The following is a 22739-nucleotide window of genomic DNA, read 5'->3' on the forward strand; positions in this document are numbered from 1 at the left end:
TGGAAAAATGGGCAGGGCTACGGCGGCAGAAGAGCACTAGGGCTGGGAGATGGGTGGGAGTAGCGTTGTGGCATGGGCGTGATCTAGATGGGCAGGGATTCACTTGGGCGGGCATATTAACGGCTGGACAGAAAGGTGGGCGGGGTTCTTGAACAGGGCGCGGTCGCGACTTTAGGACGGAGTCGCTTTGTGGTGGGTGGGGGTGCTGCTATGAGCGTGGCGCTGCGAAATGCGCAGCGCGCTGTGCCCTTACGCCGGGCCGCGCTCCGCCGCGTCGTGTGTACCTTGCGCGCCGCCCTGGGCGCCTCCCGCTTCGACGTTGGGCTAGTTTGCGCCAGCAACGCGTTGATGCAGCGACTGAACGGCGTCTACCGACATTGCCCAGTGCCCACCGACGTCCTCTCTTTCCCGTTCCACCAAGTGGAGGCGGGGGAGCTGCCGCGGCCGAGCTGCCGCGGCGATTACAACCTGGGGGACATCTTCCTAGGGGTAGAATACATCCACCAACAGTGCCACGAAACCGGGGAGGATTTTGACGACGTCCTGACGGTGAGCCCTGCTCGGGCTTGGCGGGCGGTGGGGCGGGCACGAGGCTCGGTCAGTAACACATGTTGTGCTCCCGCCCGCCGCGCAGGTGACGGCGGCTCACGGATTGTGCCACCTGCTCGGCTTCCGGCACGACACGAAACCCGAGTGGGAGCAGGTGCGGGATGCGCTGGGGTCGGGGAGGTTGTGTGGGGTCCGGAATGGGGTGGACCGGAGGCCCCGGTGATGGGAACCGGGGTTCGCCCGGTGCTGACCGCCGCTGCTCCCGCAGATGTACCAGAAGGAAACGCAAATCCTGGAGGAGCTGAACCGCCTCACAGGCTCCCGCTTGCGGCCCCTCACCTCCGGCCTCTTCTGAGAGACTGAGTGGGGCTGGGGCTCCGCCAGCGCCGCCCCGGACGTGGCGTGGGGATGGCAGCGCAGGGGCCTAGTGGCTGCTGTGCCCCGGCGCTGCCGCTGCTGCTGCTTAGTCTATTCACCCTCCCCCTCTCGCCGTCGCTCGCCGCCGCCTCCGAGCCGCCGCCCGCCGCCCTCCGCGCTGGCCACGCCGCCTCCTCGCTGCCCGCTGCTGCTGCCTCCTCGCGCACCAGGTGAGCAGCGGCGGCCCCGCCGCGTCCGACCCCGGGCCGGTCCTGCCCTCCGAGATCTCCCCTGCCGTGCGGTGTCCCCGTCGTGTCTCGGCCATCAGCTGGTAAAGGGCCTCCTTCGTCTACTGGTGCTTTTTTGGATCGTTTTTGGAAGGTGTCATCGCAACTGTCCGAGAGTTTTCGTCTGTAGAATATCCTGTGCTGTAACGGACCCCACAGCGATCATCCACCTCCCAGATGCATTATTTTCCCTTACTTTTCCAGAGCGCGTCCTCCTGTCTCTGTGTCCAGCTTACAAGAGTTAGCCTGAGTTATATGCCCGTGGTTTCACCATTTTCACCACACACCCCATGAGCAAGATTCTTCACTCCTTGACCTGCTGCAAGAAAGGGTCTTTTCATGTGCCACCTCGCCAGGAGACCCTAGTGGTCCCTCCAGCCCTTGCAGCACACACTGCTCTGATTTCCCATACTTCTTCCCCTTCTGAGTGCCACAAATTCAAAAAGAGGAACAGCTTTCTTCCCAACAGTTTCATCACAGGACTATAGAGTAAAAAAGAAAAACGTGTAATAGTCTCAATACGCTCCCAGAAAAAATGGTATTTCTTTGTTCTCTCCAGATACCTTTTGTATGATGTAAACCCCCCTGAAGGGTTCAACCTTCGCAGAGATGTCTACATTCGCATTGCTTCCCTTTTAAAGACCCTGCGGAAAAGTGAAAACTGGGTGTTGGTTCTGCCTCCCTGGGGACGTCTTTATCACTGGCAGAGCCCTGATATCCTCCAGGTCCGGATCGCTTGGTCTGAATTCTTTGATGTCCCAAGCCTCAACAAGAACATCCCTGTGATCGAATATGAGCAGTTTCTTGCAGGTGGGGTATAGGATCATGCAGTCTACAATTAATTAAATATTTGGTATGGTTTCTTAAGCAGTTTGTTCTTATAGGGGCTTTTATCCTTTTATGTAAAAAAAAAATCATAGACGTGGGAAGAGGAGGGATGGGAAGGAGTTTTGCTGAGCTACACAGCCACTAGGATGGAATAACCCAATTACTTGGCAGCTTGTTTGATGTAGCACTGCTGCCCCCTTGACTTCTGGGATCCCCGAAGAGAGACAACTAATACCTGTGTTTAAATTCACCTGTGGTATTTCTTTGTGGTTTTGACCATAATGACAAGACCATAAGGAGAGAGGCAGCTTGTTGAAATGCAGATAAGCTACCTTTTTTCTGGATATGGTGGTTGGACAGTAAAAGTTGTAAATCAGGTTCTTCCCTGAACTTATTTTTTCATTGTTGATATTGCATGTATTGGAAATATCCCTTGCTTTTTGTGCCTAAGAGAAAGGCTTTCCATAAGAAAGTGAAGTTGGTTCCTTTAGGATTTAATGCCTTGTTGAGCTAATCACCAGATGTTCAATTGGTGAACACTGCACACTGGCATGTTCAGCAAAGGAAAAGGCCACCAAATGTCACACCTCTCCAAAGAGGGAAAGCTGTTCCCTGCCTTCCAAGAAAATGCTTGTAGAGACCCTGAACTTTAGGAGAAGAGCTTGTACTTGGCAGTTTTCTTGGAGGCACTCCTCCTGTGGCAGCTGCTTACAGCACTGAAAACTTGTGTGCTTTACCCAGCACAGTGGTGTGTTTTATCCAGGTGACAGGGATTCTGTTGCGTTTGGCACATTAAATCACACAGATCTGGGTGGGATCACATTGCCTGACCCTTTTAGCTTTTCTGGCTCTCACAGAACTTCCTTTCCCTCTTTATAGGGAAAATGGAGAAGAGAGAGTAGTGTAATATTAGCATTTCTAGCAGATTTTTAACTGCAACTGATGCTTGTTCATACCTTTAGGGTGTGGGTTTTAATGCTTACAAATCCTTTGCTTTGCCTTCTGTTCAGAGTCAGGTGGGCCCTTTATTGAACAGGTTTATGTGCTGCAAGGCTATGCAGAAGGATGGAAAGAAGGAACATGGGAAGAAAAAATAGATGAAAAACCATGCATTGAACAGCTGATGTACTCTAAAGACAAACATGGCTACTACAGGTAACATCAAGCATTCCTTCTGGTCTTTTCAGTTGTATTCAGAGAGATATTTGCCTGCTGTAGATATCTGGGTGCCCGGAGTTCACTTTGTTTTTAAAAAGCCTGTGAATAGTAAAACATTGTATTGACATGAGAAGATGTAAATTCTATAAAGTTGTTGCTATGCTGAAAAGCGGCATAAAGGAGGTGGCTGGTTTGTTTGTATCATATGTAGTTTTTTAGGATGTTTTGTTCTATATATGGCATTAATTTAAAATACAAGCCTGTGAACCAATCCTTTGTGTTCCTGTTTAGGGGCTGGTTCTGGGGTTACGAGGAAACGCGAGGCCTAAATGCCTCTTGCTTGTCTGTCCAAGGATCTGCCTCTATTGTGGCTCCCATCCTTCTGAAGAACACTTCAGCACAGTGAGTTGCCTTGTATAACTACTTATTGTTGTATTATTGTTGTACAACCCCATTGCTAGGTGGGAAGAGCATGGGGAATTTAAAGGGTTGTTCACTGCTGAGATACTTCATCACTGAATTATTGTGCTCTGTTAAAATAATTACAAAAGAAATTTACAGTGCAAGAAACACTTAACTGTAAGTTTAGTTAAAGATTACAGTGCTAAAACCTAGGAGCAAATAGCCTTGAGCTCCTTTATATTCCCTCTCAGGCAGCTTTTGTGACTCATGCCTCCAAGGTATCATCAAATATCCCCTCGATCATGCAGTGGAAGAGATGCTAAACCATCAGCTGTTCTATATTCTACTCCACAGCACATGTAATTTTACATCTCTGGCACATTCCCCCTCTGCAGTCTCCACTGCAGTGGGAAGAGTCCTGGCTCCATTAGTTGTTCTCCATGTGAGAGCCATTCCATGCCTTTAGTTGTCACCACTGCCAATCTCCAAACCTTATTGAACCAGTTCAGCAGGATCCTGCACGCTGAGTGTGGGTAAACCTGTTACATTGCAGTACAAATGGCATGTTCTGTCAAGTGCTCTCATGTTTTTCTGCTAATTCTTGAAACACAGGTTACTTAATTTGACCTCTGAGTGTTGCCTTGATGTTGGCATCAAACTGTCCTCATTCCTGACCATCAAGACCTTTAGTTATTAGATGAAGCCAGGTTTTGTTGGTTTTTTTTTTTTTACTATGCTCACTATGTCGTGGTTTGAGAGGAAATGAAGTTTTTTGTGATGGTGTGGTCAAGCCAATTGGTGTTCAGATTTTAATATTGGCACCTGGTTTGTCCACTGAGGGCATGGATACGCCTCTGAGAACACAGGGGGTTAAAAGCTGTGAACTCCCCGGGGAATTTCCTTTTGGTTTCCGGTTTGGAACTGAGCAGACCCTCCCTGCCCAGCTCGGAGCTGGGCAGGGAGGGGAGGGGAGCCATGTGTCCGGAGGGAGGTAGGCCAGGCCTGGGCCGAAGGGTAGAGAAGCACTGCGAGGGCTTCGGGCAGCCATCCCCCATTCCCCCCCCCCAGAGAGAGGGAGAGAGCCTGTGCCTGTGATAGCGCAGCCGGCGTGAAGGAGAAGGGGGGGATGCCCGGCAGGGAAGCCAGGCGTGGGAGTTCATGAACCAAACCGGCAGAGCCTGGGACTTTTAACCCTTCTGGGGATGATGGAAACCTTGCAAATGCTGATTCCTCCTGAAGCTGATGAGATTGAGAGGAGTTGAGAAGAATCCTAGGTGAGAAGAGATGATGGAGTGGCCTTTGGCTGGACTTTTCTTGTATAGCCATGACAGAACCCTTGAGTTCCTGTGACACAGAGACTGCATTCTAGGGGGAAGCAATGGCTCAGAGCCAGGAGAGTGCGGTGATGTGGAGGTGTGTGAACAGAGACGACGGGTGAGGAGTGTGGTGGTGGTGCCCTCCGTCTTCAAAGAAAAGGAAGAGTGAGATGATCTCTGTTCAAGAGACCCCTCAGCCCAAGGGGGTGAAATTTTGGGGGTAAAGGGGTCCCAAAAGGAGAGGGACTGTGCTCTTTTTGGAACTGGACAAAGTATCCTTAAAGGGAAAAACACTAGAAGCAGCTCTGATCCACGTGCAGTGGTGAGAGCACTGGACATGGAAGGAAGAGGTCACGATGGCAGATGTTTTCCGGGCAGTGCCACACGTGACACGGAAACACGAGAAGTTTTGAATGTTTCCTGGGGAAGTCTGTGGTGCAAGAGGTACTCCTCTCTTCTCGAGGAATTGAGAATTGATTATCTAAAGGGTGGTAATGGAATTGGAAATTTGGAGGGGGAGGAGGAAGAAATTTGGAAGGTTTTCATCCTGTGTTCTATGTGTTTTTCTGTGTAGTTTTAAGTTAATAAAGTTCTTTTTTTCTTTCAATCTTAAGTTGGAGCCTGCTCTGCTCTGTCTCTGATCACATCTCACAGTAGATACCAGGGAAAGAGGTATTCTCGTGGGGGCATTGCGCCAGGCTCAAACGATGACACTCCTGTGTTAGAATTCATCTGCCACTTCGTTGGCCAGTGATCAGACTTCTCTAATTCTTCATAGTTGGCCTTAGCTGCTCTGAGGAATTTAAAATAATTAAGCTGTGTTACCTAATTTCATGCCCTTCTGTAGATTGTTTTAGGAAGATGTTGAAGAGACCTTCTACTTGTGACCTCCATCTGCAGTGGGAACCATACATTTATCCCTGTCTCTAAACTTTTTTTTTTATTTTTAAATCCATGTAAGAACATTTCTGTGCGAAGTTTTCTTAAAAACTTTTAATGAAGGCTGTCAGGAAATCTTGTTAGGCAATGTCAGTGGGATGTCCCTTATCTTCATGTGTGCCAGTGTCTTCAAACTACTATGATTGCTCAGAGCTCTGATCTCCTATATTGCCCTTCAGGCTGTACAACCAGTTGTGTGGCCCTAGGACTGGATTTTATACCCCTCAAGTGTGGTCACTTCAAGGAAACTTCTCAATGCATTTCTATTAGTAATCTCAATAACCTCCAATCATCCTGTTGATGATGTAGTGCTGCTTCTTCACCAGCACAGTCTAGTCTGTTTCCAGGTGGTTTAGGGGCTTCTGTGCAGGTGTCCAGCTGATGATCAGCAGTGGTTATCCAAGGTTGATTGATTATTTGCTTCCTCTCTTTTTAGAAGAAGGAGATGTAGATAATGACCTTGATCCTTTTTAGCAGAAGAATTTCTCTGTGTGTTTTCTTATCAGTGTGCTCACAAACTAAATCTACATCTCTTATGCTCTAGAATACTTGAAGCTCTCAAAATCTCTTCTCTTAGAACTTTGATAGTGCAGTTATGTTTCCAGTACACAACCCTGAACTGTGTTTATTTATGAAGGGCAAGCTGCTGTCTACTACCACACATGTTGGTAATGTCTCTGTGTTCTTTGATCTATTGTTTTACTGTAGGACATGGAAAACACCTTCTCTGGGTTTGTTTTCTTGATCTTCTGCTTGCTCCCAGAGGTTGTCATATGCTCTGAGGCTAAGCATTATCATACAGGTCACTTCTCCCCTTTGGATCACTCTCCCTGTTAGAAATCTAGTTTCTCCTATAGCATCTATTACAAAGACTGTGAGGGGTGGTTAATGCTTGTTAGTGTTTAACTTTCAGAGTCAGGATACCATTTATTAGGGAAGAGGGCAGGCACAGGGAGTGGCATGGTTCCCTTCTCTCCCTATCAGACTGTGGGTCACAATTTGCCTTGTAGAGAACTAGCATTTGTCTCCTAGGAGCCTCATTCCCTCATTACCCATGTTCCTTTAGCAAACACACTATAGTCTGTGCTTTATCTTAGCAAATGTGTAAAGAAACGTCATAATGTAAATTCTATTCCTAAGGGAACTGCACTCAGTTTTACAATTTTCACTAGGTCAGTGATGTTAGACAGAGCTGAAAACCTTCTTCATGACCACTACGGAGGGAAAGATTATTGGAATGTGAGTATTTTACAGATAACTTCTCTAGACTTTTTCTTTGGCTCTGCTAAAAATTCAGTAACCAATGTGTGCTTCAGTTTTGCCTCAGATTTCTTGTCTTGAAAGTCACTTGTGTCTTCTGTTTCAGCAATGTGTGCTAACATGATTTTCAGGCTGCTGTGGATTAATGTGACACAGGAATTTGCCCTGCTGTCTTGTGCCTAAAGGCCCAGTGCTGGAGATCATGGTGATTAAAAGGACCTCCCCTATATAACACATCTACAAGCAGAAGGGAGCAGTTTCTTATCTTAGTCAATCTCAAGATTAGTCTTTTCAAAAGAATTCTGTAAAGTGCTCATTATTGTCCCAAATCCCTCCCCACTGGCTTCAAAGGCAAATTTCCCATGGGTTTCAAGGCAAAGGTCTATGGTAAAATAATTCCTTTCATTAAAGTTTTAAGAAAATGTTAAGATTCAGACACAGGAAAATGGAACGTGCTATGGAGTGCTTGATATAGTTGAAATTCCTAAGAAAAACTGACTGTCATGATACTACAAAACAAATTACACAGACCTCGGTCTTGTAAACATCTGGCTATTCACTTGAGATGTGGCATGTTTTCAGAAGTGGACCAAACACTAGTTTGCTAGCCAATAATTATTCATTGAGAGTGACCTCTCTTGAGTATGACTTGTTCTGTAAAAGGAGACATGAAATCCATATGGCTCCATAGCACACATTTCTTAGCAGTGGCACTTTAAACATTGCCCCAGTGGTTTTTGCCTGATGTCCAAACAAAAATTTACTCACTGCAGCATGGGCCCAGGGCCTCTTCTCTTTTTGCCATGTTCCTCTGAGAAGCATCTCTCCCTTCTCTGTTTCTTTGCAGACAAAAAGGGAAAACTTGGTATTTCCATAATTCTTTTGCCTGCTCATACAGCCACAAGTGGCCTTTTTATTCAGTGGTAACTGCATCACAGAATTTTAGAGATTATTACTCACAGGTTAAGGAAATAATTCCTATTTTGTCATTTTTCCACTGAATTTCATAGGTGTGTCTGTGGCTAGATGCATAATATTTTTAAAGCAGGTTTTATTCTTAAAGGTGTTTAGTACGCTAAAATATTTGCCCAGCTTTTGTTTCCAGAAATAAGGTCTATTGCTAGGGTGCTTAATTTGGTGTATCATGTGTTCTGTTGTGTAAATATTGTGTGTATTGCAGGTGCAGGTGAGTATGCTGGTTATAAATGTGGTGGTAATTAGAAGTAGACTATTAAAGCTTGGATAAAATCCTTGCTTAGAGCATTGCATGGATGTACCAGAAGTAACTGTATCCTTGAAGTGCTGTGTGTGTGAAACTGTCTCCACCTACTCATTTTTAGCTCTCCTTTTTCTCACTCAGTGTCTGCTCTTACTCCAACAGACCCGTCGGAGCATGGTGTTTGCTAAACACCTCCGCGTGGTTGGAGACAAGTTTAGGAAGCAATACCTTCAATCCACTGATGAGGCAGACAGGACTCAGTACAAGGAGGACTGGACACAGATGAAGGTAAAATCCTTAACAGCCTGTTTCCCATAACAAATATTTTATTTGTGTATTCCTGGCTGTGTGCTGCAGGGCATATTGGAAGGTACACATGAGCAACACACTTCGGTTCACATTGAGGTGGACACACATGTTCCTCATGCACCTTCTTCTCCCCGTGTGACACAAGCTAACAGAGTCTGTCGAGGTGTGCCTGTCTGGTTCTGAGGGCCAGATCTTTGTTGCTGTCATTTCAGTAAAGGAAATTTGAATTTCTTCCTGTTTTCAGTACTACGTGTGGGTGTAAAGTTCAGCTGCCACCTGCCAATTGAGGATTTATTTGGTCAAGGAGAGGAATTTTTGCTTACAAAGATTTGGCACTCCAGTTTCTCTTGCGTGATGGTGGCCACCCAAGATCTAAATGTTGCAACAAGTGTTTCAAGCTACTTGCAGTCCATACTTGAAAATTTCTGTCTGCAACTAGAGAGATTCTGTGCCTTATCCAGAGATGATGCATTCTGTTTTTTCAGTGTCAACAGCGATGCTCTCAAGTTTTAAAGTTTTGATCTTTCTCTCGTAGGTTAAGATGGGAACAGCTCTAGGTGGCCCATACCTTGGGGTTCATCTCAGAAGGAGAGACTTCATTTGGGGTCACAGAGAAGATGTGCCTTCCCTGCAAGGAGCAGTAAAGAAAATCCACAGCCTCTTGGAGACACTTAAACTTGAAAAAGTTTTTGTAGCCACTGATGCTGTTGAGGAAGGTAGGCAGATCACAGTCACTTCAGGATTGGTAACTTCTGAGGAGTGCAGCAATTACCACTGGCTTCCCTCCCTCCCTGCAATGCTGTGGATTTCACAACTGAATTGTAAAATTTGTTGGTATATTTTGGTGTCACTTGCTCTGTAACTGTTTATCTGGGATTTCCTTAAACAAACACATTGTGTGACAGCAGTGAGTTGCTGTTCGTAATGTAGAGATAAATTCATATCCTTCCTTTTTTAAGAGATTAAACTGCTCAAGAAACTGCTGCCTGAGATGGTGAGGTTTGAACCCTCTCTGGAGGAACTGGAAATCTATAAGGATGGGGGCTTAGCTGTGATTGACCAGTGGATTTGCGCACATGCAAGGTAGCAAACCTGACTTTTATTCAGCAAAGCTTATTATTCAGCACTGTCACTAAACTGAATATGATTTTTGTCCCAAGGTTGTTTACAAATAGTGTAAGACATTATATAATCAATTATATAATTGAGATGTGTATAGTAGATGTGTAATGGTTATATTGTGTGTGCATATACGATAATTTTATTATCATATCATTTCATTGAACTGAAATCTAGTTACTTGCATTTTAAAAACTTGCTTTCCCCTCACAAACCCTTTTTAATTTTTTTCCACAGGTATTTTATAGGCACCTCAGTTTCAACATTTTCCTTCCGAATCCATGAAGAAAGGGAGATCTTGGGATTTGATCCACAAACAACTTACAACCGATTTTGTGGTGAAACAGAGAAAAACTGTGAGCAGCCAGCTCACTGGAAAATTGTATATTAAACACAGAGAAACACAAAGGTTTTGATACTGTTAGAGTTCAAAATTATGAGGAAAAATCATGGGGAATTACTTGCCTTGGAACGAAATATGACCCAGTCCTGTACTCTCAGTTCCCGCTCCCCTTCCAGTGTGGGTATGACATGGGGTAGGTGTACTGCTCAGTGTGTCTGGACCTCACAGCATTTCTATGTGGCTGCTGCACCTGAGTTCTGCACTTGCTGCCGTGTGATCCCACATGCACCAAATGGGTTGCTACAGCCCACGGGAGCCTCTTGGCTGCAGAGCTGTGATGGGAAGCAGCAAAGCAATGACCAGGATGCAGCAGTTCAACCCAGCCTCACCTGCTGGAGCATTTCTTACCTGTCCATGGTTCTCTCTGTGGGTCTGTGGTCATTTTTTAACTGCATGGCTGGGGGCCCTGGCCATGTCACCATGAGTGCTCACCCTGGGAGCACTAGTCTCTACCTAGGGAGGAACCAAGCTGCCACTGGAATAAAAACAGGGGGACCTCTAAGGGCCTGCAAGGCCCATCCTTTGGGGATTCGTCTTTCATGTGAAGGCACATTGCCTAGCAAAGAAAGAGACTGGTACCTGGTGGAGCAGGGCCAAGATTCTGTTTTCCTGAGGCAGCTCTCTGCCTGCTGTAGCACTGATTAGGGGAGGATGGGTGTGTTCAGCACTGCTGCTGGAAGGGGAGCAGTGCTGGTGGCCCTCTCAGGAGGGTCCTGGTTGCTTCAGGGCCTTGCTTTTCCACTGGTTTATGTACACAAAGGAAAGACATGCAGAAGGCAGAACCATCACCACAGCCCTGTACTCAGGAGTCCATCAGCCTTCCCCACAGTGAAGGTGGGTAAACCCTTCAACCATTCTGCAAAACTCAGCACCACTGCAGATCTACAAGAGAACAGCAGTTTATCCACAGGGGGCTTCTGACACACGCTGCCCATTATGTGTCCAGAGGAATCCAAGTGCTTATTTTGTGTCTCTACAAGTGTGGCCAAAGCCCCACACACAGAGCAATAACAAATTCTCGCACTATACCAATAGAAACAAACATTTAATAACATTATTTCTTAGACAACTGTTGGGGATAAAATCCAATGCAAAGAAAAAAAATTAAATATAAAAAATGAAGGTGGTGGTGAATACGAATACAGTGTTTCTGCTTTTGAGCTCAGTAGATGTTTTTTTTTCTTTCCTCCTTCCCTTATTGTGTGAGCTCCCTTTAATTTTGTTACATTTGCGTTTTTGTCGTGTATTTTTAGCTAAATAATACTGATGGTGTCAGTCATACAGTGCCCAGGATTCATCTCGTAAGTCATCCCTGCTGCTCAGGTCTCAGCACATCACGGTGCAGCCCCTGGTGCTGCTGTTCCCAATCGCTGCAAAGTTTCAGGTGACTGTTTAAAGTGTCCCCTTGCTGTTGGCTGGTGTCCAGCAGTGTCCCTTCATCACTATTGAGTCCCTTTCTGGTGCCCAGGTTTGCCTAAGCTTCTAACACTCTGGATTCATGGGACTGGGGCTTCCAGCATGCACCACAGAAGTTTCTTCAGGGAAATCCCTTGAGCCCCAAATCCATGTGCATCCAAAGCAAAAATCCCTGGGAGCTGAAGGCAACAGGATGCTTCTTGAGAATTTTGATGTATTCAATGTGTCATAAATGTTAGGTTTGAATGAATGCCAGTTGTCCAGGATTGTGTTTGAAGTTGCTGGTTTAGGGATGGCCGGGTCTGGATTTGTAGGCACTGAGAGTTCCTTGTGTCAGGTTTAGGTTTGGATTTGTGGGACGTGTTGGAGAAAAGAAGGAAATGGAAATGCGCAGCTCTGTTCTTGGAGAAATTATCAGAGTGGGAGAAAAGAGGGTGTGGAACTGCTGGGAGCTCTTGGAGTGAGAGAGAGGATCCAAGGATGGGAAGAAAAAGCTGTGGAACAAAGCCCAAAAAGGGGCAAGATAGTGGGGGCACCATGGGGGAAAAAGGGAAAGAATCGCTCCAGGAATCCAGCAGGGGCCAGGGGAAGATCATTTTCCATCCACTGGCTCTTGGTGGAATCCTAATAATGAAGGTCAAAGAAAATGGTTCATTTGTTATTAGGTTTGGAATGAAAGGTGTCCTTCCAGAGGGGAATATTCACCTGCTAAAATTCTGTTGAATAAACGAAGAGAGGGAGGAAGTAGCTGGGGAGTGAACAGGTGGCTTTTTGGTGGATACAGGGAAAGACAGAGGAAGGGGCTTTTAGGTAAAGTGCACCTCACGGGTACCATCTGGAAAAGCCAAAAATGCCCTTTTTTCCAAGCTCTGACATTCCAGAGGAGTAAACAGTGGTTAGCACATCTATTTCTACATTCCTTGTATGCCCAGTGCTTTGTTGGAAAGAGATAATATTAGGAAATGAACAAATCCAGGGATGTAATTCCTGATAGTAAAGCCCTGCAGGCCCAGGTTTTCATAGTCTTCCAGCATCCAAAGGCAACAAAAGTCCTGGAGGAAGAGGAAAATGCTGTCACTCCATTGATGGAACTCCTGGGACATTGCAAGCAGCAGAAGCAGTAAGAACAGAGTTGGAACCAGACTCCAGCTGGCTAAGGCAAACACCAAATCCTTTGGAATTAGAACTGGGCAGGGGTGAGAAGAATTAATATCTAGATTTGTATCCCCATGGATTCCTGAGCAGGATCCCAGCAAGGAAGGCTGTAGGGATACTCCACAAGAAAGTCCAAACTGGGAACTGTTCCCAGATGGGAGCAGCAAGCCTTGGAATTGCCTGAAGGGAAGAAAGAGGGTTCCTTTCAGCACAAGGATCAGCTGTCAAACGTGGTGATGTTATCAGACAATTCCTTAGGACTGTTTAGTTCCCAAGTCAAGTCAATCTCCTGCCTTGTGAAGCTCAGAAATCTTGGAAGAACCCAACTGATGTAGGGAATGGACTGGCAGAGAAAGCTGCTGGGGAATTGTAGGGAAAATCATCCTAACAGAGGGCCTCCTTTTGAACAGGAATGGTGCAAAAATTATCCAAAAGAACAGGAGTCAAACAGGATTTACGTATTCCTTGGAGACCACAATCCAGTGGCAAGGCTGAGAGAAGGGAACAAAGCCTGCAAATGAGCCAAATCTGCCAAAAACCTCAAATGGCCACATACTGGCATTGCTGAGGAATTCAGCCAAGCTCCAAGCAAAAGGTGAGCCCCTATGGAATACTTAATGGGAGACCATATCCAGCTGTGACTCTTCCTGGAGAAAGCCAAGGGATAGGTTATCTCAGTTTCAGAGAATATGTTATTTCCTTGGGAAAACCACTTTGATCATTGCATAACTTTATTGTTTGAGCCTCAACAGTCACCTGGGACATCGAAGTCCATTCTCCCCAGCAGGGAGACTGAGAGTATGTCCAGACATGGAGAATTTCTGGGAGAGCCCTGGAGAAGAAAGAGGGCTCCAGCTTTGTAGGTCTGTGTCATAACCCATCCTGTCTGCCACTCCTGTTTGATCCCAGGATTTGGATTTGTCCTCTTGGATTCAACCTCAGCAGCACTAACTGCTTGGAATTAAGCACCTTTTCAAACTTTTTTCCCATCTGTCTTGGTTTGGAAAGACAGGTTTCTGCTAAAGAAGGCAGGAGACTCCCCTGAAATGGAAAATGTAAACCCCCTCCCTCCAAATTGTTATAAATTTTAAATTAAGGGGCTCTCAGGCAAAGATACGGGAGTAGGAATAATAGTTCTTTATTAGGGAAGAAAATAAAAATGAAATAAAAAATGCAGTAATACAAAACAACACTGACAGAGTCAGAATATGACCTGACACCCTGTTGGTCAGGGTGGTGGTAACAGTCCAATTGAAATGGTGGCTGCAGTCTTCCTGGAGTGGCAGATGTGGTTCTGTTGAAGCAGTGATCCTGTAAGAAGGGTGTAATTTTCCTCTGAAGATCCAGTGGTGGTGTAGATGGGCCAGGTCTTCCTCTGAGAATCCAGTGGGAAAAGCCCAACTGTGGTGTTCCAAATCTCAGATTATAGCCAGGAAGGAATGCTTGGCTCCTCCCTCTGGGTGGAGCTTCTTACAATAGGATGCTGTAATTTTATCAGCCTTGCAGTGTCACTCACTGGGCTATTAACCGAAGATATCTCCTGGAGGGAGGTTTGGTTGCGGAAGAGATAAAGAAAACTGCCCCACCTCTAACAGATGGTGATAGAATACACACCCCCAGCTACATCTTTGAACCTAAAACACCATGGATCCTCTCCATCCTGCCCTTCAATTCTGTTGCACACAGAGGGGAAACCCAAAACTCCATTATTTCCGCTCTCTCCTTCACTTTGCCTCCCCTTTTCCTGCGAGCTTTTGACTATCCAGGCTTGGATGTGAATTAGGCAGAGTCCTCTGGAAGCTCAGTTCAAGGTGGGATTAGAGCAGTGCTGGAACCACCGTGGTTTCTCCCAAGGTTTGGTGTGAGGAGCTGCATCTTGTGATGGGTTGAGATTTTGTGCTGTTTTGGGGTTTTTTTCTGTTTGCCTTTTGGGCCACCTCAGAGAAAGAGCTTGAAACCAAACCAATCGAAGGGGATCTCCAAATTCCTTCCTTCCTCCTTCAGAGGAGGCACAAATCTGTGTGGATCTGAAGAAATTGGGAATAATTGAGACTCAAGACTCTGCACTTGATTCTTTTAATGTGTTTGGAGGTGCAGGAAATGCCAAATCCCAAAGGAATTCTGTGTCTGTAACATCAAGTACAACCCCTTTAAAGCCAAGTTCTCTGAATGGGGTTTTCCCAAGGAAAAATCCAGATGGGACATGGAAAAATGAGGATTTCCAGCCTTGACTCCGCAGCTTTTGGAAAAGCTTAGTAACCAAACAATATAAAATTTCTATCAGATTTGTATCAAATATGGTGTTTAAATCTGGGACTACTAAGTTCCCTGGGTGGGAAAGTACTTTGAGTAGCCAAGCTGAGGCATTCTTAAGAATTCAAAGAGTTGTGTCCTTATGATTCTTAATGCAATATTTAAATAGTTACTATGGAGTTGAGATAGTATCAAGTGTATTTGTTAGAGTGGCAGAAATGTTTTTTCACCTGGAAGTGTGTTGGGATAAGCAACACTCCTTATATCAGAATGAACTAGGCTTCCTTCTTTGTCCTTTTTGTCTTTCTAGATTATGGATCACTAGAGAGAATATTTGGGATAAAGAAATGAAAGGCACAAGGGAAGCTCCACGTTCCCAAGGGAATGCTTTAGGTACCATATGCAGCTTCTGAACCATGTGGATAATCCCGGCTCCCACAGAAACCTTCCAAAGCTGGAAGGGACAAGGAAGAAAATTCGAGGAACAGTGGGAAATGCTTTCTTCTGGGTCTGTATGGCATTGAGGTCAGAACGAGTTCTAAATATTCTTTGTGCCTCTCCTGTTGCCAGCCCAGGACTAAGTTGATGTTTTCTGAGTGGCTGCAGTTCCCTGTGTGTGGAGGGAGGAGGTCCATGCTGGAGAGTGAGAGAAAGGTCCCTGCTGGTTGCTGTGTCCTCAGTGGGCAGAGAGTTCTGACCTTGGCCAGATGTGTTGGTGAGTATTGAATCAATCCTGCCTCCTTTTGAATGAATTGTTGTAATGAATCGTGAGCAGGGACCACTTTCAGCCAGATTTAGTTCAGTTTCTTTTTCACAAGTTTCTGATTGTTTTGACCCTGACATCACCAAACCCTCAAGTTTGCTAAATTCACCCTGAAAAGGTTCAACAAATTAATGCTGAGGGAATTGGCGATTGGATAGCTGGGATCTAATGGCCCTTTGAGGCCACATTGGGTTTACCCCCTGATTTTGGTGCTGAGGGAAAATCCAAGTTAGGACTGATCAAAATAGGAAGCAGTTCTTTCATCAAAGTCAGCTTTCCAAACCTTTGTTCAGGATCTAAAAGAGATGGGAATACCCTTGGCAGAAAAGTGCCTGTGAGGCAAACCAGGCTTAAAATGCCTGTGAGAAGAAAATACAGGAGAAATGACTGCTGGCTCCTTGAGATCCTGGGCTTGCCAGGCAGATTTTGTACTGGATTGCAAGGCAGTTTTCCTGCCTCTGCCAGGGGTGGCATCCCACTGGAAAGGGGAGAGGAAAATATCCCCCTTCTTCTTCAGCACAGCCCTGGACCCGGAGTAGCTTGCCCTTATCCCAGAGTTATCCTGCTTCTGGCCAGGATCCCTCTGGTACCTTGTGTTTTCCAAGCTCCCTGCACTGATGGATCTAAACAAGGAGATCAATCCCTGCTTCTTCTCCATCCTCAATGTTCCCAGGCTCTGCATAACCCTGGCTATTCCCTATCTGACTGCTTGTCTCCATCCCACCTTCTCCTAGTCACATATGGGCCTGAGGTCCTTCCTTTAATGGAACCCAAATGCAAAGAGCATCCAGCTGCACAAAAGTCTTTAGAAAAGGAATGCAAAGAAGGGCTGTCTTCCTGCATTTCCTGTTGTTTTTCTCTGTCCAGTTTTTCTCTGCCCCGGAGGGCTTTCTCTCCGTGCTTTCCTGTGATCCGGGTGTGTCCCTTCCTTTGTCCAGATCCAGTCAAAGGATTGAACAACTGACTGATGGGGTCTGGGATGAGAATGGTTCTGCTAAAATTGGGGAAACAATGCTAGAAGAAAAATGAGCTTCCTTTCAATGCCTGGAATAACAACACTGGGAACAGCACTTTTCTATTTGATTTGGTGTCACCTCTCCTTTTCTATGGCTAAAACTCCATGGTGAGCAATCCAAGCTGAAAGATGGAGTGCGGGAGTCTTTGATGCCACAGTGGGCTTAACTTCCCTTTTCTCCTCTCTTTCAGGACAGGAAGAACCACTGAATTTGTCCCATCCTTGCCAAGAGCTTTGGTGTTGGCAAGGATGGGACAAGAGCAGCCAAACCCAACCTGGTCCTGCCCATGGAGTGGGTAAGTCACAGGTTCCTCTTCTCCTCTCTGCTATGATGAACTGTGTAAGAAATGCCATTTCCAGCAGCCTGGTCTGCTGGAAAAGGGGAGAAGGAAAGAGAAAATGTGGTGCCAGAGCTGTGTCCTGCCAGGTTGTGTTTCCTTCCCTCTGAGGACAGAGTCACTGGGCCAAGATGAGATTGCTGTGAGTGGTTAGATGAGCAATTCAGGGAACAGAATGCTTGGAACTGCAGTTGCTGCTGGAACCAGTGCTTTAGGTCTGCTTTAGGTTGCAAAGATCAAGTCCTACAGTCCCAGAGTGATTGAGGGGGTGTTGTGTTGTGTTAAGTTGAAAGTTGGACTGTTCTGCAACCCCCTCTATTTGCAATGGTTCTGCCTTGGTTCTCTCCTCCCTCCCTTGTGCTGCCAGTTATCCCAACTCCTCCCCAGTTGCCTTAGAAACCAGTGTATCCTATCTCAAGTCCCTCCCCAGTACCCTGTCCGTCACTTGGCGTTCCCACCCTTCCATCTAGAAGCTTCAGCTTGGCGCCTAATATGGGGCCCGAGGGCATCTCCGGACTCCGCAGACAAGGCTTGTAGACCCTCTGGATTTTATTCCTCGGACACCTGCTTTAAGTCTCCTTGGCCGTCAAGCTACCTGCGGTAGAGCAGACCCCTTTTTGGTGGGTGGTGCTCTCGGGGGATCAGGAACGGCAGCTCCTTGCACCCAAGGAGTTGTTCCCCTAGCAGAAGCCATCGCTCCCAGATTTCTTTTGGCCCTTGTCAGATTGTAAGTATTTATCTTTTTCTCTCCCTGTCTTTTTATTCAATTTTAGACCGGCATAATGCCCGATCCCTTTCTTTGTGGCCACTGGCACTTTGCTGCGCAGCTCTCTCTCTTTTTCCGACAGGGGCTGGCGTGGGGCTTCTTATTCCTTTTCTTTAAAGTTTTTCTGGGGTGGTGGGCCGACTGAGTTGCACCACATAATATCTTTACAATGGGTGCTCGCTTTTCTGCTGCTCAGAAGAGAGTTATTACCCAAGTTGCAGGAATCCTTGCAGGGAGCAGTGTTCAAGTTCAGAAAAAAGAACTTTAAAAATTATCGCTGTTTTCCCATATTTCCAGAAGTTTCCCCTGACCAGGGAAACTTATGACCCAGGTTTCTGGGATGTTTTTAGTAGTAAATTACAAGAATCTGCCAGGTCGGGAGACTCTTCTTTGCTAAAGATCATATTTTGGGTTTCCCAAATCAGAATTGTGTTAAAATCCAGCTCAAAATTAGGGAAACAGTCCTCTTTACAGAGTTTCATCCCCAGTTCTCCCCTTCCCCACGTTCTGTTCTTCCTCGTGCAGTTGAATTCTGCTATCTGAGTGACTGTCCGGTATCTTTCTGACAAGACTTGTCAGAGATTTAGATGGAGGAGTTGAACTTGGGTCCGTTCACTACCAAATCTTGCCAAGCCTGAAGGCCTGGGGTGATGACTATTCTCAACAAAGGTTCCTCTGTCAGATTTCCCTCAGCGCTGGGTGGGAAAGGCGAGGGTTTGGATCAGGAATTCTGCAAGCAGGGCCTGTGTGACTCTTGGCTTCCTCTGTGTGTGTCATTGGGCCAAAATCAGGAGCAAAGGTTGGTTTGGTTTTAAGAATTCCAAGTAACTTTAAAACAAAATAAATCAAAATTTCCTTCTTTTTTTTTTTCATTTTAGGTGCTGGAACTGCCTTTCTGGATGTGTGCTGAGCTCTTGCTGCTGTGAACTGTGTGGCCTTAATTGCTGCACGGTTCTATTCTTCTCACAGGGTAATTGGAAATATTTATTAATTAGAGTGCAGAGATATTTTCTGAAACCTTTCTTCTGCCTTTTAATGGTAGATCTTCTCTTTCTGCCTCTGAATATATGGTGATTCTCAGATGTCATTTAATAGGGCGGCTGGCATAAGAATTTGGGAGAAAGATAACCGTCTGTGACCCCAAGTGCCAGGAGGTGAACAGAAATTGCCACTAACGGATCCCAACTGGAACCCTAATCAGGAGGAGGAGAGGGAGGCCATGATGGAATGTAGTTCTTTGATAATTTGGGGGATCAAAGAGTCAGTTCCCAAAGGAGCTAATAACAAATTGGCCTTTAAGGGTGCACAAGAGAAGGATGAAACTCCTGCTACTTGGCTTAATCGCCTAAAGCAGAATTTCCAGCTGTATTCCAAAACAGACCAAGACATCACGGAAGGCCAAGTGTTACTGAAGGTCCAATTTGTTACCAAATCTTGGCCTAATATACGGAGAAAATTAGAAAATATTGAAGATTGGCAAGAGAAGGACATTAATGAGTTATTGAGAGAAACATTAAAGGTATATTTAAGGAGGGAGAAAGAAAGAGCAAAGGCTAAGGCTAAGATCATGGTTGCAGTAGCTAGAGAAAGTGTAGGGGCAAACAATTCTATTTCACGAGACAAGGTAACAAAAGAGGGGCCGGGTCCACCACCAGGAGGAGGCAAGGATAGGCCAGTACAGTCAGGGACTAGGGGAATGGAGAGACCTCAAGTCCCTTTGAGTGAAAGGCGTTGCTATTACTGTGGGGAAATTGGACACATTAGGAAGTTTTGTAGGAAGCTCAGTATTGATGAGGCAATAGCCAGGGAACAAGATAATTTAGGAAGGATTCTTAGGGGTGACAATTAGGGGTGTCAAGGGCTCTATACTTTAGGGGACCCGATGCAACACCTAGAGGAGCCCTCGGTAAATTTTGAAGTGGGACCCCTAAATGAAGAATTTGAATTTTTGGTTGATACAGGAGCAGATAAGTCCTGTCTCAACAAGGTTCCAGAAGGTATGGTAATTGGTAAAAAATTTTGTGAAGTGTTAGGGGCTGAAGGGAAACCATTTAGAGCATCAGTGATTGAAGACGTAAAAATAATGGGAAACTCAAGACAGTGTGAAGCTAATTTTATTTATCTGCCGAAGTTAGAAAAAAGTTTGTTAGGAAGAGATCTGCAGGTTCATTTGGGGGGTTGGGAAAGAGAAAGGAGGATGGTGGTACAAATAATGAAGTTATCCCAAGGGGATATCGCAGAGATAAACCCCAAGGTATGGGCTGAAGGGGGAAAGTGGGGCCTATTGGACATTCAACCGATAACAATAAAAATGCAAGATGATACTTCACCCATACAGGTTAAACAGTATCCAATTTCCCTAGAAGGAAAGAAGGGGCTTGCCATAGTTATTGAACAGCTGTTGCAAGAGGGAATTTTGGAACCCTGTATGTCACCACGCAATACCCCTATACTGGCAGTTAAGAAAGCTGAAGGGAAATATAGGCTGGTACAAGATCTGAGGGAGATCAACAAAAGGACCATTGCTAGACATCCAGTTGTGCCCAACCCGTATATTCTTCTAAGCCAGATTCCAAGAGAAAACGCTTGGTTCACTGTTACAGATTTGAAGGATGCTTTCTGGGCTTGTCCTCTGGCAACAGAATATAGAGACTGGTTTGCTTTTGAATGGGAGGACCCAAATACAAAAAGAAAACAACAGCTAAGGTGGACCCAATTACCACAAGGTTTCACTGAACCCCCCTATCTCTTTGGACAAGCCCTGGAGGGTTTGCTAGAATGGGTTGTTCCTGAAGAAGAAGTACAGATCCTGCAGTATGTTGATGGTGTCGGGGAAGGGAAAAGAACAGGTCAGAACAACTAGTATTAAGCTTTTGAATTTTCTGGGGGAGAAAGGACTAAAGGTTTCCCAAGAAAAGCTACAGTTTGTGCAATCTGAAGTAACATATCTTGGGCACATAATAGGAGGGGGATATAAGAAGTTAAGCCCTGACAGAATTTCAGGTATTCTATCTCTCCCAGCCCCAAAACCAAAAAGAGATGTGAGAAAACTCCTGGGCCTGTTTGGATATTGCAAGTTATGGTTAGATCAATACACGCAAAGTGTAAAACTTTTATACAATAAATTAGTAGCTCCAGATCCCTTGACTTGGACAGCAGAAGATGACCAACAACTGGAAAACCTAAAAAACAAATTGTCTTCTGCCCCGGTTTTAAGCCTACCAGACCTCAGGAAGGGCTTTGACCTGTTTGTGAGTGCTGAAGAGGGTATAGCCTATGGTGTACTAACTCAAGAGTGGGGAGGCTGCAGAAAACCCGTGGCTTACATCTCCAAATTGTTAGATCCAGTGGCTAGAGGCTGACCAGTTTGTATACAAGCAGTAGCAGCAACTGATTGAATAGACCCAAAAACTGACTTTACAAGGAAAAATTAGGGTACATACTCCTCATTTCCTTAAAACAGTGCTGGCCAGAGGACTCAGCAGTGGCTGATGCCAGAATATTGAAATATGAAATCATACTAATGAACATGATGATTTAGAATTTATCACATCCAATTCCCTCAATCCAGCACAATTCCTAATGGGAGAGCCTACAGAGAATTTAGAACATGATTGCCTTGAATTGATTAACCTCCAAACAAAAGTAAGAGAGGATTTAGAAGATCAGCCTCTAGCAATTGGAAGAATCTTGTTCATAGATGGCTCTTTGAGGGTAGTAGATGGGAAAGGGCTTCAGGTTATGCCATCATAGATGGGGAGACTTTACAAATTAATGAAAAAGGGAAACTACCCCCAAACTGGTCAGCCCAAAGTTGTGAAATATATGCCCTGAAAAGAGGATTAGACTTACTGGAGGGGGACCGGGGAACCATTTATACAGACTCTCAATATGCATTTGGGATAGTTCACACATTTGGGAAAATATGGGAGGAGCGAGGATATCTAAACTCAAGAGGAAAAAGCTTAGCCCCTGAGAACCTGGTCAGGTCCGTATCAGAATCTCTACAGAAACCAATAGAAATAGCAGTGGTCCATATAAAGGGGCACTAAAGAGGAGACAGTCTGGAAGTTAGAGGAAACCGATTGGCTGATCAGATAGCAAAGGAAGCAGCTTTAGAACCAGGGGATCCAGTGAAAGTTCTTAAAGCAGAAACCACACCTGAAGAGAGAGAAAGAAGAGGAGAACCCATATTTCATTTAAAAGAATTAGAGGTTATAAAGGATTTAAAGTTACAACAGGGGCAACAAGGGGAGTGGTTAACTTCAGATGGACAGGTGTTTTTGAACAAAGCACTTGCTCGGATAGTGCTAACAGAACTACATAAACTAACCCACTGGGGAGTTCAAGGGCTATGAGATCATTTCTTAAGAAATAACCTGTGCATAGGTGTATATAGCCTAGCAAAAGCAATTACAAAAGGGTGTTTCATTTGTCAAAAAGTGAACTGGAAGGTCATGAGACAGGTAGCCCCTGGAGGGAGGAAATTAGCTCTAAGACTTTTCCAAAGCATACAGATAGATTTCACTGAGATGCCCCCAGTGCAGGGGTACAAATATTTACTGGTCGTAGAAGATCATCTCACCCATTGGGTGGATGCTTTCCCACCTAGAAGGGAAACAGCCCAAGTGGTAGCAAGTGTAATTTTGGAGAACATTATCCCCAGATATGGAATGGTGAACACCATAGACTCAGACCGAGGCTCACATTTTGTAGCCCAAAGATTGCAAAATATAATCAGAACTTTAGGAATAAAATGGAGATTACATACTCCGTGGCACCCCCAGAGTTCTGGAAGGGTGGAACAGATGAACAGAACTCTCAAAAATGTATTAACTAAATTGGTAGAAGAGACAAAATTGAATTGGCTGGGCTGAAGTGTTTGCC

The 22739-nt window shown here is 45.4% G+C and overlaps 2 protein-coding genes across 4 annotated transcripts; both read left to right on the forward strand.

Annotated features, from left to right (window-relative positions):
* Positions 1 to 60: 60 nt before the first annotated feature.
* On the forward strand, positions 61 to 1896 carry YBEY (ybeY metalloendoribonuclease). Of its 3 annotated transcripts, XM_009088198.4 has the most exons (3): positions 61 to 549; positions 635 to 703; positions 818 to 962. In XM_009088198.4, exons 1-3 carry the CDS (start codon positions 211 to 213, stop codon positions 902 to 904), a joined length of 495 nt encoding a protein of 164 aa, XP_009086446.2. In that variant the 5' UTR covers positions 61 to 210; the 3' UTR covers positions 905 to 962. The 3 variants fall into 3 exon arrangements, with proteins under 3 accessions (XP_009086446.2, XP_050843524.1, XP_050843523.1); XM_050987567.1 differs by lacking the exons at positions 635 to 703; positions 818 to 962 and adding an exon at positions 1753 to 1896; XM_050987566.1 differs by lacking the exon at positions 635 to 703 and having other exon boundaries at positions 818 to 966.
* POFUT2 (protein O-fucosyltransferase 2) lies at positions 958 to 11812 on the forward strand. Its single transcript, XM_009088381.4, has 9 exons — positions 958 to 1136; positions 1753 to 2003; positions 3032 to 3176; positions 3471 to 3581; positions 7009 to 7075; positions 8478 to 8603; positions 9160 to 9340; positions 9584 to 9707; positions 9981 to 11812. Exons 1-9 carry the CDS (start codon positions 958 to 960, stop codon positions 10132 to 10134), a joined length of 1338 nt encoding a protein of 445 aa, XP_009086629.1. The 3' UTR covers positions 10135 to 11812.
* The last annotated feature ends 10927 nt before the right edge of the window (positions 11813 to 22739 follow it).

This window comes from Serinus canaria, assembly GCF_022539315.1.
Source record: "Serinus canaria isolate serCan28SL12 chromosome 7 unlocalized genomic scaffold, serCan2020 HiC_scaffold_29, whole genome shotgun sequence".
Classification (NCBI taxonomy): Eukaryota; Metazoa; Chordata; class Aves; order Passeriformes; family Fringillidae; genus Serinus; species Serinus canaria.